The 21,145-nt window shown below is 38.5% G+C and overlaps 1 protein-coding gene across 1 annotated transcript in view; it reads right to left on the bottom strand.

Moving 5' to 3' along the window:
- CRPPA (CDP-L-ribitol pyrophosphorylase A) overlaps positions 1–18,505 on the bottom strand; it is a 197,143-nt gene extending 178,638 nt beyond the window's left edge. Inside the window, exons 1-2 of the mRNA XM_054564164.1 lie at positions 17,993–18,505; positions 6,536–6,812 (exon numbers count right to left, since the gene is read on the bottom strand). Coding sequence (XP_054420139.1) covers positions 6,536–6,812; positions 17,993–18,249 — 534 coding nt within the window. The 5' untranslated portion in view covers positions 18,250–18,505. The remainder of the gene's footprint in view (positions 1–6,535; positions 6,813–17,992) is intronic.
- Between the last annotated feature and the right edge of the window lie 2,640 nt (positions 18,506–21,145).

The following is a 21,145-nucleotide window of genomic DNA, read 5'->3' as shown; positions in this document are numbered from 1 at the left end:
AAATGGCAGAAAGAAAAAGTCTATTATGAAGAAACTGAAATGGATTATACATAAATTACTAATCAGTGGGCCTTCAAAAGATTTGATTTACACATTAGATAATCAAGGAAACAGGCATATTCTCTAAGATCCCCAAAATGAGACTCAGCAATGATCCAATGAGTTTCTGTCTTATTCTAATTCCTGTGAAAAACAATTCCCTTCAAACATTAAATCAGTAGAATGCTAACTCAGGCAAAGCATTCATTAATATCCGTTGCTCTGATAAAAGCTATCTCATTAATGATGCATCTAACCTTTAAAAAAAAACACACCTTCATATCTGCAAATTTTTACCTTTCTCTTAATACAATCTCATTGTATTATCTCAGAGGTCATTGCCAAACAGCTGCCTTGAAGAAGTAGCCTTAAAATAAAATACAGTTCCTATGGTAGACAGTTAAACCAAACCTCTTTAAATGGTACCCAAAATATCCTATCTTCCATATAATTGCTACATGAGGATTGTAAAGCTAATACACAAATACAACAAATTGGGTCTTAAGACCAACATCTGAACAAGATAGTCCATAATTTAGTTTATGAAAGCCAAGAGATTGGCGGAAAACCAAAGCTAATGTATGAGTCATTTAGATAGTTTACAAACTGTGTCACCATTTGCAGTGACTCAAGTAAAAATTTGGACCCTAGGCATAAAAGCAAAAATGAGGAGACCACCAGGGGTGACAGGAAGGCAGTTATCTTGGACATAAGTCCAAGCAGATGAAAGTTAGGTAAGGCAGATAAGGAACTTAGCCCAACTGGTCAAGCCTATCATTAGGGGGTAGAAGACAAAACAGGAAAGAAACACATGCACCCACATGTATACAAACATACCGCTTTTTAAGAAAAAAAAATATTAAATTTCTGTTGCAACTACTTATAGATAATTTTATGCCAGGCCATGAACTAAAAATTTATTTAAAAGAGAACATGAGACATAAAAATTTTCAACATGAGTGGCTCTGCAGATTCTCTCCCCAGCAAAACAACTAGGACTAGTGAAAAGTATTTTTACTTTACACAACCACCATTTAAAAAAAGCCTTTGAAAACTGTCTTAAGGGTATCCCGCAAATTTGGAAACATTTATTCAAGAAAGTCTACTGAACCTTGGTGAGAACAGAGGGGCCCTGTGGTGCCGGAGTCATGATCCGTTTCTCCCCTGGTTCCCCACCCGGTGTAATATGACTGAAGTTCCTTTGAGAACATGTATGGAAAAAAACAGGGCTCCCGCTCCCCCTCGTTTCCAACAGGAGAAGCAGAGTGCTAGCGTGCCCTGTCCCACTCTGCTCCCTGTCACTCACAGAAGCTAAATAACAGACAAGTGTGGCCAACAGGTTGGAAACATCCACCTACAGGGCGAGGACCTGCCCTGGAAATGGCAGGCAGAGAATTCTGGGGCCTGGCTCCCTCTCGCCCCAGATCACACGTAGTGCAGGGGTTCTATGCCAGAAGAAGCAAAAAGAGAATATGTGAGTCTTCTAATGCCCCTGTGCAGCACCCTGCCCATGAGGAAGGGTTTTTGCTCTGTAGGAAACAAGCCATCATGCCCACCCACAGCTCCAAAGCAGTGGTGCAGGGATTGTTCACAAGGCAAGAGACAGGATCTAAGAAGAGGCATCAAATCATGACAAAAGTATGGCCAATGACAGTTCGCTGCCTCCCGAATACAGCGATCTGAGAAGTCTGTTAGATGAAGCATGACTCCCAAGTTACCAAATACACTGTCTCCTTAGGAATTAGCACAATAAGCCCCGAATAGAAACTTAACAGCTCAGCACCACAGTGAGTACTTGCCTCTCAGACTAATCTATCAAAGTATTTCCACATGTCAGTGCATGGAAATGACCATAGACATATAAAGCATACAGTGTGGAATAATGAACTCCAACCCTACTGTTCACTTTTTAAAGCAAAACTGAACAATACTTATCATCCATCCACACAGCAGGTGCTGACGGGCATTCCTCCTCAGGCATTTGCACTCAAACTAACTATGACAATGTATGACAGAAACCCTCCAGCATTGTAATTACAATTTCAGTCAGCTGAGTTGTCTTTATTGAAGGGCTTTGTAAATATTTACAGAAAAGCATATTCAAAGCTAATCATTAGCAATTACAAGACTTTGAATATTTCGCCCTGACTGGCGTGGCTCAGTGGACTGAGTGCAGATGGAAAGGCTACGATTGGATTCCTGGCAGGACACAAGCCTGGGTTGTGGGCCAGGGACCCGGCGGGGGGGGGGGGTGAGAGGCAGCCAGTCAATGTTTCTCTCACATCCATGTTCCTCTCACTTCCTTTCTCCTTCCCTTCCCTTCTCTCTAACAATAGATACATAAAGTCTTTTTAAAAATTTTTTAATATTTTATAATAGAATACTTTCCATCTCCTTTTTTGATAAGTTAAAAGAATATATTATTTATTCAATACAGAAATACAGGTATTTTAGAAAAACCTCTGTCCAAGTTACTACATCCCTACAAAACACCCCTAAACGTATATACAAAGCAAAAAAGAGTGAGTCCTCATTTTACATATAAGGTGGGGAAAAAGTAGGTTTACAACCATTTGTATGGAAAATAATACAATAATTAATAAATAATAAAACAAGAATAAACTCTGTTTCACATACTCACAGCTGTAAACCTACTTTTTCCCCACTCTGCACTTATATTTAATTGCTGGAAGTTAAACTAGTAGCATTTACCTTAAATCTAATATGATCAGGTATATGATTGTACACTTGGATATATAAATTTCATTTTAATCCTTAGATACACTCATCTTTCCTTGATCCTCTTCTCCAACTTCATTTTAAGGTAATGCACAGAACATATATACAGGTGTTGGTAATTTCAAGTAATGAAGTAAAACAAAAGCTTTTTCCCATAAAATCTTCTCTAGTATCAGAACCAGGTAAAGTTTCACCTCATCCCCTGGCAGTCAAGGAATAGTTCAGCACCATACCTGGACATTTAAGTCTTCGTCAAAGTATGCCTAAAATTTCCCTTTAAATCCTAACTCACTGACTACTCACAAATAAAACTGCTTCATTAGAGCTAGCACTTAAATCAACACCAAAGTGTCTCTCCAATAGATAATGGCACAGGATCCAATGACCCAGGATGGCTCATTACATGAACTCCACCCAAGGCTCAACTCTGACCTTCAGTGCACTTACTCACAATCAAAACTATCCAACGGAGATCAAGTACAAGTGATCATTAGCCATCGTCACTTCTACCTCCTGTCTAATTTCCAAAACCAGTCAAACTCTGCCAAGTGATCCTCCATCTCTATTTTAGAACACGCCCAGAATACACTGCATAAAGTTGTAAAACTAAGTAGTAGGAAAGCACATTCTTCCTGATGTACACATATTAAACTTACAAGAATTGCCAAAGTGCTATCAATCATTGATAAATATAGTCAGGCTGCAGAATCCAAAGAGATCACGTAAAAACACACCCACATACCACATGTCACAATTTCTGGTTATTATATAAATTTCAGTTTCTCTTTAGAAGATGACTCAAAGATTTTCTAAGTAAAAACTAGCTAATGTTTAATAAAGAAATGCATATTCTTCCTGTACAAAAAATGAAGTATACATAAATCTTTGAAAAATAATTTTAAGATATATTATCTTATATTGACCAGAGAGAAAAGGCAGGTTCCTTTCACAGGATACAATGAGATTGGTTAGCTGATTTCTCAAGAGCTCGATGAAAGCCAGGAAACAATGATATAGTATATTTTCAAAGTATTGGGAAAAAAACATAGCCTTAGAATTTCATGCCCAGACAAACTATCAACAAGAATAAGGCTGAATAAACACTAAAAGGTTTTCACTGCTGCTCTTATTGAGGTCACATCAAATATGTGGGACCCAAGAATGGTGCAGACACAATGAAGAGAGCAAACCTGTGTCCTTGTGATACTTTCAAGTTCCTGTAAGCAGGCAACTCTAATGTCAGCCTTAATTTTGGACATTATAGTCTCTTGAAGTAATACACCTTCATCAATTTGTTTTGTTTTATTTTGTTTTATCCAAACTGTGATATAAGTTAAAAATGTCACAGCCACCTTTAGCATGTATACCACCTAATGGGCTGTCATACTGTGTAGCTTACTTAGAAAATGATTGATCTGAATGGGACCTTTTGGTCAAGCTTGAAATATGGGCTAAGAAAACAAGAAAACCAGTTCTGAGTCTACAGAAAACAGTTTAAGAGAATAAAGGAGGAGGAGTTCAAAGAATCCATGAAAAACAAATTGTGAAGTGGCTTTGACTAAGCAATTATTACCTTTCCTTGCCTTGGGATAGAATTTGATGGAAGCCAATTTTTTGCAATTTATTGGCCGGTAGGTATAAAAGATGCCAATAATCCCGACCAATGTAAGAACTTCAAGTACTAGTACAAGTCTCTAATAATTGCATTTATATTTTTATGATTAGAGCAGTATGACAGTTGGCAGGAAGTAGTGTCTGGATTTTCTGAGGTTATCTGGTAATTATCACAAACACCATAAGGAAATCTAGAATAAGCAAAAAACAAAATTTGTTTTTCCAATGGAAAACTACATATTGCTTAGAGTAGACTCTTCCAGATTAGCTCAATCTAGCCTTTCATTACCTCTGAGCCCTTTTATAACTCTTGGAAATTATAGATAACTGATAGCAATGCAAAAATCAGTCTTATTTATAAACATGCAAATAATTTCTGTCCAAAGGAGATTCAATGGACACCCTTCCTTCCTGGAAAAGCAGTTTTGTCTATTTGTGAATTCATTTCAACATTTCTTCCTTTCACATAAATTTGTGCTTCTCTGGAGTTGTAACATGTCTTGTTCCCTCTTTAATGAGTTAAGTAAAATTCTTAATTACATGCTCATCTCACATCTGTATGACGCTCATCACCTCATTAACATATTAAGTGAAGCAATATAGAAGACCTCTTTTGCCTTTTCAGACATACAGCCAAGAATCACTTTCTAGACAATCTCCTAGAAATAATCCCTCACAAATGTAATACTCAGCATTAAAACTGCAAATATGTGTGTTTTTCAATGAGCTTGAATGATATTTTTCCCAAAGGTAACATAGGCAGAGAGCCATATTTTTATGTGTATTTACTCTGCATTAAAATTTCTAACTATCTACCCAAATTATGTAATCTTCCCTAGGAAGCTTTTCAAATTGTAAAATTTTACTTAAAGTCCTAAGAGTTATAAATTCTTCGCTCCATTATTCCTACTCACCACTCATGTAACTGACTGCATCATCTCCACCACAGCGGAGGGACTGGAGAAGAAGACAAGGGTCACAGGAGAAGCATAAGAACCATGAAAAAGTGTCGTGGCCACTAATGGTTCTGGACCAAGTTTTCACTACATCAAAATACCATTTAGAAGTTGTTAAAGAAATCAAAGTGTTTCATTTAATCTATGGAAGTCTTATATAGTTCTAAATGTTAATAAATCCATGTTATAGGAAAAAGAGATGAAATTAGGGAAAACTTCCTTACTATATGATCCAAGTACTTACATATAGTTAACTTAGGAGAAATCATAGACTGTCTTTCCCAGATGAATATTTTGTAATTCCCTGGCCTCCTGAGTGTCTAGGAAGGCTAAGATGATTCCTTCCATTATTCTACACTCCTTGGAGGAAACTCTATTACAGAGATGTTATAGTTCATCTTTAAATAATACCATTTTTAAGTACTTAGAACTTTACTAAATACTTAACCTATAAATTTTCTATCCTAGAAACCTTACACATATCTTTACAAGTAAGGAAAAGAGGCTCAAAGATTTTGAGAAAGTTGAACACACTCCGCCACGAATAATTAGAAAAACTGAAAATTGGGAGTAGGTCTGTCAGGCTCCACAGATCATTTGTATTGTACTATACCAAGCGTGTTCAGTAATTTCTTCACTAAGTCTCAAATTTAGACTGCAAACTTACATTTAATATCTATTACCCTATTTATAGAGCTTTACCTGATAATATAAGAAAAAAGCACTCATAGGTCTTTTTCAACCCTGTGTTTATTTTGGTGAAATAAAAGTAAAAACAATTCTGTCATCTTCAGATGATTCACTTTAAGAAATAAAAAAATCTCATGTGACTGTTTTGCTAGAAAATAAATTACTTCTGAAAATTCAAAACTCAAAATTTGAATGCCATGAACCAGATTTTTGAGAGATTTCTTAGACATTTTCCATATTCTAATAACATTACCACATCCAGCTCCAAATAACTCATATTACATTGTGATGATAAATGACTATAGCAAAGATAAATTCCAGAACAGTCTTGCAATCTATAGTACTATAAAGTTCCTAAAACAAATTACCCTAACATCTTTAGATCATCATGCCCATTTTAAATAATTTGACATTTAAATATAATTCCATCAAATTTCAGCAAATGAACCACTCTATAGTGTTTGCCTCTTTTATTTATTCTCATTAAATGTACTTACTCCATGTTCCTTAGCAGCTGTGGCAACTTTAAAGAGGACATCTTCCTCAACAAAAGGTCTCACAGCATCATGGATAATCACTACTTCTGGCTTCGAGAGCTTCGAGTCTGGCTGATCCTGGGCCAGTGCTTTCAGTCCATTGAATATTGACCTGTGGCGGGTCACTCCAGCTTCAACTACTGAGATGCGTTTATGCTGGTACCTCTGGATGATGCCCTTCATTGCTTCCATGTTCTCTCCAGTCACTGCCACAACAATGTCCCTTATCCAACATACTCTAAGAGGAAAGCATATACACATTTCATATAGATTGATTCTTATACAACAACCAAAGTTAAGCTAGTAATAGAAAGTTGAATTTTTAGTAAATAGTAGTATATCTGAATAGAGAGATTAAAAGCTGAAAGTTATTAACAATCAGTGTTATGAATTTTTATCAAGCCTAAGAAAAAGATTTAAAAAAATAAAACATCAGTGACTGTCACACTATAGATAGAAACAGATAGATATAAAATAGTGTTTCATAATATATAGTGTGAAATTGTCTTTATATAATGTGAAAAATAGATATGATATACAGATATATAGAATAGAGATTTCTGACTTAAAAGTTAAATTTGAATTACAATATTAATCAGTGAATAGAGAAAAATGACAAGATTATGCTTTTAAATTGATTTTCTCCAAATAATTTTTTCTCATAGAATAGGAACACTTCAAAGCACTTTTAAATTCCAAAAGTTCTCTTCTTTTTCCTCCAGAAAGTTCACTGAATTGGCAACAAAGCTGATAACTAACAGAAACTTTGCCTACATCAAGGTGAAATACTGTAGCTTAAATGGGACACTATAATGATCAAATTTGTATAAATATAAATCAAGCTTAAAAAATGGGAAAAACTCATAATTTAATAAAATATAAAATTAAAAGAAAATTAATCAGTTAAGTCAGATACAAAACATAATTTTTTTTTTCTGTTGTAAAACAGAAAAACCTATGACATGCACTGAGTGATGACTGCGTTGGGGTTTGGCAGACTTCTTTTGAACACCACTGTTCAATGTTCTACAACCCACAGGCCTAAACCAGGAAAACTCCCTCTGAACCATGACGACTCTGAATGAAGGTGACTTTAAAATTTAATGGAATCCCTAGCCTATGAGATTCTATATGTTCATGCTAGGCAGTTAAAAGTCTTAAATATATTTTTAGAGTTGGAAGATGGGTCTTAAAACTACAAAATAGTAAAATTAACCCCTTTATTGAAAATGAATAGAAAAATTGGGTTGCTTTACTCAATAATTATCAATCACCTACTTTCTATTAGTGAACAAACCTTTTCCAGAACCCAAAACCCATTCTTCCCGTGGCTATAAAAATACTACAGTGATGAACAAAACCAAGGGCTACTTTTCAGGAACACTGCCTTTTCATTTTAAGTCCATTCCTTTAACAAATATTTATTGAGCACCAAATAAATGATCAGCATTGAGTATACAACGGAAATAGTCACTCCCTTCACAGAGCTTACAGATGAAACAAATCAGAACACCAATAAACAATTGCAAGCTGTGATCAAGTGCTATGAAGGAGAAGTCCAGGTTCCAGGACTGAGTCCAAGTAGAATATCTGACCAGCAAAGAAAAGTCCAAGATGATGCTCTTTAAGAGAGCAGAGTTTGCTCTACAGTCTGAATGGTGAGTGGCAGAAAAACAGGCAAAGGGGTGTGGAGAGAGGGACAGAGGGCTGGTGTGAGCAGAGGCCACAGCGAGGCCCCAAGGGGCTGAGAAGAAATGGAGTGGAGTTCTGTGCGCAAGGGGGAGAAGAGCCCATGAAGAGGCTGGAGGCCCAGGAAAGCACCAGGCATGGCTAGGCCACAAAGACCTCGCAGGCCATGCTGAGGATTTAAGTCTTTAATCCTAAAAAGTAAAGGAAGCCATAGAGAAGCTTTATGTGGGAGAAGATATTGATGCTAAATTAATTAATTAAGAAACTCACTTCCACCAATGTTCTAGACACTGTTCTATGACATGATGGTTGCAGAATAACGGCCCCCCAAATCTCCATCTCCTAGTTCACGAAACCTGTGGATATGTAACCTTATGTGCCACAGTCATGTTTCAGATGTGATTAAGGATCCTGAGATGGAAAGATCATTCTGGACGTTCTGGCAGGGTCCAATATAGTCACAAGATTCCTTACAAGTGAAAGTGAGAGGCAGACGCGTCAAAGAAGGAGGGGTGATGATAGAAGCAGCAGTCAGAGCGATGCAGGACCACAAGGCCAGGGTGACCTTCTAGAATCCAGAAAATGCCAAGTAAGTGCACTGTCCCTAGAGCATCCAGAAGGAACGTAGCACTGTCAGCCTCCTTATTTTGGCCCAGCGGGACTGATTCGGGGCTTCTTACCTCCAGAAGTGGAAGACGATACATTTCTGTTGCTTTAAGCCACTTGGTTCATGGAAATTTTCGCAGAAGCAGTAGGAAACTAATTTAAGAGCATAGATTTTATTCTGGTTTCAAAGCAAAAACTAGACTGGAGAGACAGAAAGGATGCAGACAGACCAGGTAGGCGGCTACTGCTGAAGTCTAGTCAAGACCATGATGGTAGTCTGGCTACCAAATGCAGCTTCTATGGAATTTAAGAGATGAATTAGAAGTAATCTGCATTAGTCGGTAAGATTGGCAACATAACTCAATTATCCCCTAATGTAAATAACAGCTAACATCAATTAAGCACTATGCCTTAAGCATTAGTAATACTCTCTCACGTGATCCTCACAACACCATACTATCTCTTATAATCTAGGAAACAAATCAGAAAGATACCTGATACACAGATACGTCATACCTTATTTTCCTACATTACCATCTTAGGTCAAAAAAATAATTGGAGAAAAATGTTTTTACCATTTTTCATCAAAATAACACAACATTCCATCTTCTAGAATGTAGGCTCCATATCAAGGACAGTCTGCTGTGCCCATTGCTTAACACCTACTACGTATTCAATTATTTGTTGAATGAATAAATGACTTTGGTCTGTCTCATCTACCAGGACAAATGTAACATCTTACTACATTGTATGTAATGTACATATAATTTCAAGGATTATGAAAACACAGGAAGCTCTCTTCATTGACTTAGTTAACCATAGAGATCAAGAATGAAAACAGCCTTCTCTATACAGTGTGGTTTTGTGGACTTTTGTTTTGTGGTATTTGACTCTTTTACTATAATTTCTAGATCCTAAGGCTCCTGCAGGGACAGGATTACTTACGTTATGTGAGCAATTAGGGGAAATTTTGATCACATATAAGCAATGCAATAATTCACAGAATACCAAAGAATAAATATGTAGTAATCTGTGCAGGCAATAAAAAGGATCCTGGAATGAAAGTAAGTGTGGGTTGCTCTTTGTTTTTAACCCATCCATCCTCCACTCTTTTCATTGCAAATTTAACAATTGATAGAACAAAGAACATATATACATAACTCATAGACACAGACAAAAGCCTGGCAATGGACAGAGATAGGAGCCAGGGTTGGGGAGATTCTGGGTGGAGAACAGATGAGGGGAAAATGGAGACATCTGTAACAATAAAAATAAAAGGAAAAAAACTTACACTGTATTACATGGTTTAGAGTTTATACTGTACTTAACAAAATCCTTAGCAAATGACAGTGACAGTTCCTCCGTGTCCCCAAAATACAGGGTTTCCCAAGATTCTGTCTCCACTGGCACAGCTCTCCCATAATATAGTGCACCGGCCTCTTAGTTGGTCTCCTTCTCATCTTATCCCTACACAATCCATTCTCACCAGTTCTAGATGATTTCCTTAAGTGCAAACCTGAGGCCATTCCATACTGGCTCTTGAGTAGGGAGGGCCCTTCAAGGCTGGACCTCAGCCGACTTCTCCCTGCACCACTTGGTCTCTCCATGCCCCTCATACTCTACTGACCACGTTCTCTCTCACACTCATGTCTTTGCCTGTGCTGCTTCCTTTGACTCTTAGCACCACCCCGGACCCTCTTGATCCCTCATCCCCGCTCACTCCAGGCTGAGTCCTACTCTCTTCAGCTTTCAGTTCAGATATGGCCTACCCCAGGAAGCTTTCCCTGTCATTCTGGGTGAAGTATCACTTTCAGAGGATTCTTACCACTAGTGAGTCTTATCAAGCACCATACTGAATCCTGTTTCATTTTCTATCTCCCTCAGTAGGTGCTAACTCATAAAAAGCAAAGACTATACCCCAGGGCTTGGCATCTACTAAATTTTCAGTAATATTAATAGTAGAAACAGCAACTAAGAAGTGCAGATTGTTTGCTAGGTACCATGTACTCTTTAGAGTATCTGCCTGCAATATCCTGTAATATCTCAATATTCATATCAGCTCTATGAGAGAAGTTATTATTATAATCTCCATATTACAGTGGACACAGAGGCATTGATCTCAGATCACATAATTAGTTAATGAAGGGATCTGGGTGAACCACAGTTTGACTTTGGAGCTCCCATTGTTAGCCTCCGTAAATGTACTAAACTATCTCTGAGAAAGAGGTCACAAAATTCAAGAGAGAAAGATTATGCCTGGATCATTGTGTCTCCAGCACTTACATTTAGCATTTAGTCACTCAACAAACATCAAGCATCTAAAATCTGCCAGGTACTATGCTAGACACTGGTGATATAATAGTGAACAAACACTGGCAGAATTCCTGACCTTGCAGACCGTATGTCAATAAACATCTGCTAAGTAAATCAATGAATAGAGAAGAGAAAGCTTAAACAATTACAAAGGAATGAAAACTGCTCTTGGGTTTATTTATAGAAAAGAATTTTGAAAGTAATCAAATATATTTCAGTTGTTTATTAATACAACCATCACACTAAGCTTTTTTTAAGATAGAGAAATTATAAAAACATGTCCTACTAAATCAGTGGGCAGGATTCTTCTACAAAGCAAGAATTTAACTTGTACCCTACTTTATTCATCTGTTGCTTTTCATTGCATATTCTACCAGAAAAAATAAAACAAGTTGAAAGCAACTTTTAAAGGTATAATGTTGCTGTTTTTTTAATCAAAAATTATGTTGAATAAAATGTTAAAATACAGAATAATTAAGAGGGAAAAAGATGATGGGACATTGTTTGACATAGTCATTCAAATAACTGTTCAATGAGTTAATAAATTAATAAATGAATTCCCAAAGGTAAATCCCAATTTTACTGGAGTACATTTACTGGAGTATAATGGCTAATTACAATAAATATACTTCCACACAACTGATTTACACCAGTATTTCTCAAACTGCTGATATCAGGTCCCATTAATGTGTTATAAAATCAATTTAGTAAGATTAGACTATTAGTTTTGAGTAAGTGAAATAGAAGTTAATAGAAAAATTAGAATGCATAGCAAACAGTAAGGATAGGTTGTTTTCATGAAGTTCTTTCAAATGTGTACATGTGCATATTTAAGTACATATTTGTCATTGAGTCATGATGAAAAGTGTAATTCTTATAACAGGTCACCATAAAAATTTGGAAGACACCATTCTAGATCATTTTTAAGCGATAATGGGCTTATAATGCTTTTTATTCAGCAACAAGCATACAACCAGCACTTGCAAGCCTTTATAAGTACTGTTGTATTTCAGAGGATTTATTCTCATTCTTTTCTAGTTATAGAATTAAGAGCCTTTCACAGTATTAAAATTTAATAATGTAGAACCATAAAACTGAGACAGACCTTAAGTACCCCACACAGTGCCTACTGAACAAATATTTGCTGAATAAATGGATCTGGTTGACCTACTTAGCTGAAGGCAAGTCCACACTGAAGCCCCTGTAACTGGATTTTATCAAGTTCTCCTGAGTATTTCTGCCTAGCACATTCCATGGGAAAATACAAACTGCACCTCAAGCTCCATTACACCTACAGACATTTTGGGGAAGAAATATAATATCTCAAACATTCTTTCCTTCCAGAATAAGATAATTTTTACTGGAGTACTCTGCTCAGAGAGTTTAATCAGTTGAAGACAGATGATTTAAACAAACAAACAAAAAAAAACGTTTTTGAACCATGGAAAATCGGGCTCTGATCACACCTGTAAGGTGTTCTCATGAAGCAGCAAAGTTTGGCCCAAAGGGACAATGGGAGCTATGGCTCATTGCCATGACAGTCTTTGTGGAAACTGGGCCTCTGGACTGTGCTGTGGCCCTAGTTTAAAATTTCCATATTTCCATATCCACCCTTGTATTTTAGCAGCAAAATACTGAATTTCTGTAAAAGGGCTGGCTCCTGACTGTCTTCACAAAGTCAAGTCTCCTTACTACTGCCCATGAAGGCTTCCAGTTGTCAAGTCCAGTCTACCAGTCCTGGTCTTATCTCACATGTTGAAGGAGCCCTATGGGAGTCATTGGGATCATAACACAAAATTCTAATCATCTGAGCTGTACAAATTATAAGCCTGTTCCTTCCTTTGACTCAGAGTTGACCCTTTTATTAATGAAGCATTAAGACAAAATTTTTTAAAGTCACATTCATATATCTGAACAATCATTCAACGAAAAGCTTCCTAAATGCCTTTCTATTTCTGAATCCCTTATCCAATTAATCATTAAGACCTGTCAATTCCTGTCTAAATATTTCTCCTGGCTTCCCTACTCCATTCCTATGTTCAGTTTAATTCATGCAATCAACATTGCTCATTTGGATTAAAATGTATGTATTTATTTCTATTCCATCTTGCTCAAAGAGAATTTGCAGTGGTTTCAGAAATGAGAGAGAACAATTTTTTAAAGTACACAGGAAACAAAACTGAAAGAAAAGGAGAAAACAGAAAATCATATAATCCATAAGTTAATACTTTGAAAGACATACCATGGAGTCTTAAACACTTACTAAAAATGGACTTCCATTGATTTTCCAAGAGATAAGATAACAACCCAACCTCAATCACAAAAAAACAGTTTCAATAACAAACACATATAAATGGGCAAAACAGATTTTTTCTTTCAAATTCATCTGGAGTTATCAGACCCGAGGATTAATATTAACTAAACTAATAAGGGACAGAAACATGAATTAGAATGCCAATATTTCAATATAAAATGATATACATTACTATCACTATAGCACTATGCTTTTTATTAGTGGGGCAGCACATTTTCCTCTTACAGATTTGTATGGGAAGCCAATTTATAATAAGATTTTTGATGAGCATGGGACCATATCAAGGAAGAAGTTACCTTAAACAATGTCCTTCACCTGGGAGACTGGAGAAACCTCAGGAGTATAGAGAAGGCCTTGTGAGACATTGTTCAAATCTATTGTCAGATGACTTCCCAGCCCCACCCAGTCCACCGGCCACCACCAGGAATCCGAATAAGCCAAAATTTGCATCTCTAACTTGCTTTTGTCGTGGTTGTCATTTTAATCTATTTAGATAGTCCAGGTTGTCTAACCCTCCTTAATGACACTTTCTTTCCTTAGATATTTGAAACCAGAAATTAGATTACTGGCAGGAATTTTTACTTCCTGCTTAAGATCTGAAAAGACATTTTTTTAAACAGTGAAATTTAGATGTGTGAGTATCAGTGAATGGATTTTACAATTTAACTGTCAGAGCTTTATGCCCTTGCCAATATTACCCCTTTCCCATGACTTCTTTTCTTAAGAGGAACATTTCCTTTCAGAAACTCAAGTCATAAATAGTTCTGTAAAAGATTAATACCCTTGATCTCAGTTTCTTGTTAGTAAAATGAAAAAAAATCAAAGTTTTCTTCAAGTTATATAATCTGTGGTTCAATAATTTATATTGCAATTCCTTCTGAAAGGCCAAAATAAACTTTCAAACTCCTAGAAACTTTAATCAACTTCTGCAAAGCGCTTGTTCCTAGTACAACTTAAAATTTAGTTGTTATACTTGATTATTTTAATTATACCCATAATGCACAGATCTGAACTACCAGTTGCATAAACTGAGTATAGAATATACATAAACTTATATAAACAGATACATATATATTTGCACATGTCTATACATACATACATATAATGGCTAGTTACAATAAATACACTTCTACACAACTGATTTAGACAGGTAGCGCTTTTAGCCAATGTCTCAGATATGTGAGGTTTCAGATTCTTTTGAATCTCATTTAGTTTCATAAACAGTTATCAAAGTAATGGCACCCAAGTAGAACTTAGCTAAACTAGAAAAATCTGTATTTTTCCCATTTTACCAGCAGGAAAACACAAAACAAACAAACAAAAATCTGAATTCCCAATCAATTCACAAGATAGATTTTTTTCTCTCAAGGTCTCCTCCAACTTCTCAGTTACATATACCTCTAATACAGTGATTTTCAGCACACTGGTGGGCCACAAGAATTTTTAAAACATGCAGTACCTGACTATTAAGTCAGAGACACTGACCTCTTTCCCTTAGATTGTCAAAGAAAAAAATGACAACAGTCAACGCAATAGCCATCTAGTGTGAATGTATCAAAAGTATACTTTTTTTTTTTTTTTTTGGTCAGATCAGCAAAAAGTTTATTTTTTAGTGTGCTGCAGAATTTTAGTAATTAGTTCATGAGTGCCATGAGATAAAAAAGATCGAAAATCACTGCTCTAACCTCTAACTCTTGAAACTTTCCAAGGTCCTATGACCAATCGACTTGCTTCTTTATAGATGTTCTACCTGAGGGCTTATGTTTCCACGTTCTTGGGCGTGTTAAATCTGATTGGTTAACACTCATCTATCGCCTTTCCTTCTTCCAGAATTCTATCTTTTCTCTGCTCTTCCTCCTCTGACATTCATTTTTCCCTCGTGTGGCTATACATTTTTAGTCCTTTTGAGTAAATGAAGGAGTGGAAAAGACACATGTAAATAGCATTGTTTGAAAGTCACATTGGTCACTTTTCTTTCATTTCCCTATCCCAATTCAGGTATTTGAGGCCAAACTTTGGGGTGCCCTCCTTCCCTATCCTCAGCTCCAAGCACTTTGTTGGTTCAAAATTCCAAAAAAAGAAATCAACCCATAAAGGCTATGTTTCAAAAAGTATCTTTAATTTCTTAGTCAAGAAAGAACTATGAAATAAAGATTACTCACAAAAACTCCTCAAACATCTGTGAGATGGCAAAAGCTTGAGCAAGGAAAATCCTAACTATGAAAGGCAAATTCATACTCCAGATATCACATACAGCTCTTACAGGGCAAGGAGAACTGACGCCCTCTTAGTAGCACCTAGATGACTGACAGTGATGACGCCCAATTACATCTTTTCTTAGACAAGCTATTGCGAGCTGTGCTACACCTTTAATAAGTAGTAAGCAGGCATAATTTCTCCAAAATGCAAAAACTAAGAATTTTACAGGACACCCTATGCTTCCACTTCCTTTCCTTATTTGAACTTGCATAGTTTATCTTTCAGGATGAAATAACCTAGGCGTTTTGGCATCAGGCTGTAGGAAAACTATCAGCAGTCTACAGATCCCACCTTTTACCAAAAGAAGAGAAGGGCTTTCCTTTTGCAAACAGCTAAGAAGCACCTAGACATACACCCCTGGAATGCAAGTTTTTCAAGGATTTCCTGAGACATATCCAAAATATAATATTCCATAAGTCCTTCAGGCATTGGAATAGTGACAAAAATGAGCCCTGGTTTATTTCAAAATGGAGGTTCTGATTAGTTACTATTAAGATGTTTATGGCTGCTGTTAACAATTAAATAAAAATGGAAAACAAGCGTTGCCTTATTTTCCATAAACGGCATCTTTCCAGAATATTCTTTTACTTAGAAGTTTCTCTTTTTTTCTTAGTAGCCATCTATCTCAAGCTTCCTCATAAGCTAAAATGCAAAACTGCAAATTAATATAGAAGTTTTCATTGAAAGAAAAGTCAAATGTAAAATGACTATACTCCCCCACATCTAATTACTAGATAGGCAGAGATCCTGCTGGCCAACATCTATTGTGTCCCATAAGATTACCTGCATGAATGAGCTATATTGTCATAGTATCTATGACACTAGAATATTGTAGGTGCATGACCCATACATGCTTTCAAGGAAGCCATGCTCAACTACCCAGAGAAATGGGAGACTACAGAGGGAAGAGAGGAAGCCCTTGGAACTGTTTCAATATTTGTATGAATTTCAGATGTAACCACAGGGCAGATTATATGAATCTGGGGTGATTAAGAATTTTTATAAATCCATTTTCCAAATGACAATATTAAAAAAGTTAAAATAACGATATGCAAAGCAACTTGGGCCCTCTGGCTTCCGGGTGTGTGAAAGCATGGCAGGGGGGATCTTTTCTGGATAACATGCTCATCCTTTAACTAGAACCTCACTAGCTTCCTTTTCCTTAAAGTCGCCTGAAAAGGCTATGCTAAAAGATGCCATCTAGCTTTAACTGCAAACGGTTCACGTCAACCACGGTTTAAACATACTACCACAGCTCCCCGCTTCAGGAGGTTAAGACCTCAGGGATACGAACGTGGGCCTCTGCTTCCCACACCTCCAGCCTTACCCCACGCTCCGCTCCCTCGCATTACTTAGTGCTAAAAACAAGATAAGACTAATAAAATAACACACTCCTCTTTTCACCTCCTTAGCTCCACACTACAGCTCCTCTAGTCCTCCTTGTCCCATTCCCTCTTCCTCCTTAATTTCCCCACTTTCCTAATAAAATAAGGCATGTGCTGGTTTCAACGTAGCACCCTATACCCGTTTCCGCCATTAAAAGCCTTCGATTAAATTCTCTGTCCACCTTCAGCACATAGTAATTACCAGTGTATTTCATAGGAAGAACTCAGTTACTGTGTGAGTGATTGAACAAAGGCCCACGAACCCAGCTGTGCCGGTAAAACTCGTAACCCACGTGCAAGCTGGGAGGGAGGGACAGAGAGCGCGCGTGCGCAAGACAGAGAACGACTAAGTGAGAATATGCCAGAGAGAGAGAGAGAGTGAGAGAGAGAATAAGAAGGTGAGGAAAAGTGGGAATGCGAGAAACGATGAGAAACAGGCAGGGCCAGGAAGCCTCCTAGAACAGCTTCTCCTCATTAGGCCCCACAGGAGGCCCAGTTAGAACTAAAGTCCCTTCGTCCCATCCCGTGCGCCCATTAGTCCAGCTCCGCCGCCGGCCGGCTCTCCCCACCACGTCGACGGCTTGGCACGTAGTTCTTCGTGGGGCAGCTCCAGCCTCCGGACCCATCTGTTAAAGGTCCAGAGCGCCCGTCTCTGAAGTGCGAGCGGGAATGGAAGCCAAGCTCGAGTGCCTGAGCCCGTGGAGTCGGCCCACAGTCGGCCGAGAGAAGGCGCCCGCGCGAGAACAGCCACAGGGGAAGGTGTCGCGGGCCCGCCTAGGCGGGCAGGGCGGAGGGCGGGGAGCCGGATGCCGGGCCGGGCCGGGCCTTGGGGCGCGCCTGGCGCCGCATTACCTCTCCAGGGCCTGCAGGGTGTAGCTGATGAGCGGCCTCTCCAGGATGGGGCAGAACTGCTTCGGGGTGGGGACGCCCATCCTCTCCCCGCTCCCCCCCGCCGGCAGCACGGCCGCCACAGCCAGCGCGCGGCGCTGGGGCTCGGCCTCGGCCCGGCTCAGCAAGGAGGCCAAGGCTGCCTGGTCCGTGCCGCAGACGCCGCGCAGGCAAGGCCCCGGCTCCTCGGGCCCGGAGGCTCCAGGCGGCCCGGATTCCATGGTGGCGGGCGGGGCGGCGGGCCCTGCTCGCTTCGGACCGAAGCGCCTGCGGCTGCTCCGGCACCCAGGCGGGGTCGTGGGGTGGAAGGCGGGCACAGGCAGGGGTGCAGAGCGCACAGACAGCGCCCGCCCGAGCTGATCGCCCGGGCAGTTGCGTGTCCCCAGGGAACGATCCCGCTGCCGATCTTCCCACTCCGCGACTCAGCGGCCTCTGCACTGAGCCCAGCGCCCCCGGCAGGCCTGAGTTTCCCGGCTCTTTGCTTCTCATCTGGCAGGCCCAGCAGGCGCCAGCAGGTGCAGATGTCAGCCCTCCTATACCTAAGGGTCCCGCTAAACTTAGAAGCTGTGAGGAGGCAGTAGAGGTCTGGACTTCCTCCCATCCCACATCCCTTGAAGATTTGAAAGAATTTGGAAGAAAGTCACAGGATGGAACAGAAAAATGTGCACCTCGATTATCTGACTTCCGTTAAACTCTGGTAAAGGCAGGTAGCTGGACAAACGCTATTAGGAAGCATCAATAAACCCACCTGGAAATTGAAGCCACCTGGGGTATTCCAAAACTGCTTCTGCCTTACCCTCAGAGATTGGAGTTTAATTGGTCTGGTGTGCAGCCCAGGGTTTGAGATGCTTTTTTAAAAAATCGCCAGATTCCAATGAGCAGGAACGTTTTGGAACCACAGCCAAAGCAGTAATACAAATAACTGAAGAACATTAGACACACATTATCTCATTTAATCTCCAGGAGAGACCAACTATTACTGTATCCCTTTTACAGAGGCAGAAACAAGGTGTAATGTTTAAGTAATTTGAGTAAGATTGCACACCTACGGGCTAAGCTGCCGTAATGCCCTTGCACAGAGAAGTACAGAATTGAAAAATATTCGACTTAAATCATATCTTGCCCTTTTTTAGTACTGTCTTTGCTGGCTGTGTTTAGCCTGAAAATGTAGTGAAGTATGTGGAGTGTCTGAGCCTTTTTTTTTTTTTTATTTTTTGACGAGAGAGAGAGAGAGAGAGAGAGAGAGAGAAACATCGATTTGTTGGTATGTGCTCTGACATGGGATCCAACTGCAACCCTTGGCGTATCAGGACAGCGCTCTAACCAACTGAGCAACTTGGCCAGGGCCTGTGACCGAGCCTATTATATTCATTCCCTGGAATGTAAACTTCATGAGAGCAGGGGCCTTTTTAAATTCTGGTTGTATACCCAGCTCCTGGAATATAACAGATTTAATAAATATGTATCGAATGAACTATTGATTAAAAAAAATTAATGTAAATTGAGGTATATATAATTAAATATTTACTAATTAATATTTAATCAATCTTTACCCATCAGTAGTTGATATAAAGTTCATAAAAAGGGAATCTTTTAAGCACTGAGAATAGTATTAAGTTATAATATTCCAATTCGGTATTTTTACCCATTTTTCTAAGTTGAGAGGAAAATACACAAAATTAAAATAAAATGTTCTCTTATTATTGCAAGCACTCTCAGTTTCACTTGTGATACCATTATTATAATTAATATTTATCTTCATTCTAGTAGGAGAATGTTAGATCTCTGATTCAACTCAAAAGAAGGCATCATAATACACCTGACTTTTTAGCACCACTAACAGCACCTGTGTCTGGCTTGTTCCATGCATTCAATTGCCTTCTGTTGACTAACCTCATAAATACATGAAAAAGTTAGTCTACTAGAGAGGCAAAAAGACAAATCAATTAATTGCTTCTATTAATATTGATCTTTATGTCTCTCTTTTTAATCTAACAGGAGAGTTAAAGCTAGTTTCATTTTCTTAGCCTTGAGGGAAAAAAGCACAGTAGTAAAGGCCTTATTATGTTAATTGCTATAAATCATTATATATTGCTAAACCTTGACTATTTTTAGCCAGAATCTTATTTTATTGGTTTCTTTTTCTTAGAGCAAATATATCCATTTTACTCTGTTCACTATGAATCCTCAGAGCTTATATACTGTACATTAACAATGTATAACAGACTTGTATAGAAAAAAAGAACAGGCTGTTCATTTGTATATCACAGTATGAGAAGGTATATTTTTTCTGTCTTTTTATACAGATATAAATAATCAGTTTCTTATATTGAATACTTTTAGTAAAAGATGTAATTTCCATGTTACTTTATACCAGGTTATAGCAGCCACATTATGAGAATATCTTTTCTGCAACAGGCTTTTGAAAGTTCACACTGTGAGGACCCCTTGCTGGTTGGGCCCTGCTCACCCTGAAGTTTTGGCAACAGAGAGGCCTAGAACCACTGACACGAGCCAGCCAAAGAGGTAAGAATTCTTGCCAAGTCAGACTCCCAGAGGACTACTTACAGAGTTTGGTAGAAGCAGAGTGGTAAGAGGTTGTTTGTTTGTTTTTCCGTTTACTAAATATAGATTAGGAGGAGAAAATATTTGTGAAACTAGCTTCTTGGGCTTAGTGACTCTTGGTTACTTGTTATGAATACTCATGGATTTTGTTAATTCTGTTTTTCTCTGTGTGCCTGGTGTCTCTCCTTTCAACGGGTATTGTGTCCTGAGAGCTTGGCCTTTATGACCAATGAGAATATTTTCTCTCTTGCCTGGACCGTCCAGAGGGTGTACTTGCTGGGGTGCATCTTGCTCTCTGTCCAGCCATTTCAAGCTCTGAAGGGAGTTTTCTATGTCTATCAGTTTCCTCTCAGAGACGGTAAAACAGGGCTGCCCATTCTTGTTTTCTGCCAGTCAGAGGATGCATATACTCATACATCTGACAGACAGACAAGTAGGCTGTGGATCCCAGCTTAGAGAATCTAAACACCGCATTCAAAAATGGGGGAACAAGTGATTCACTGTGTTTTGGAATGGCTAGGTTTGTTTGTTGTTTTTTTTTAAGGTTGTATT

This window comes from Pteronotus mesoamericanus, unplaced genomic scaffold (genome assembly GCF_021234165.1).
Source record: "Pteronotus mesoamericanus isolate MK-2021 breed Mesoamerican mustached bat unplaced genomic scaffold, CSHL_Meso_final scaffold_85, whole genome shotgun sequence".
Classification (NCBI taxonomy): domain Eukaryota; kingdom Metazoa; phylum Chordata; class Mammalia; order Chiroptera; family Mormoopidae; genus Pteronotus; species Pteronotus mesoamericanus.
Note: the sequence above shows the minus strand (reverse complement) of the source record. Positions and strands in the feature narration are given on the sequence as shown.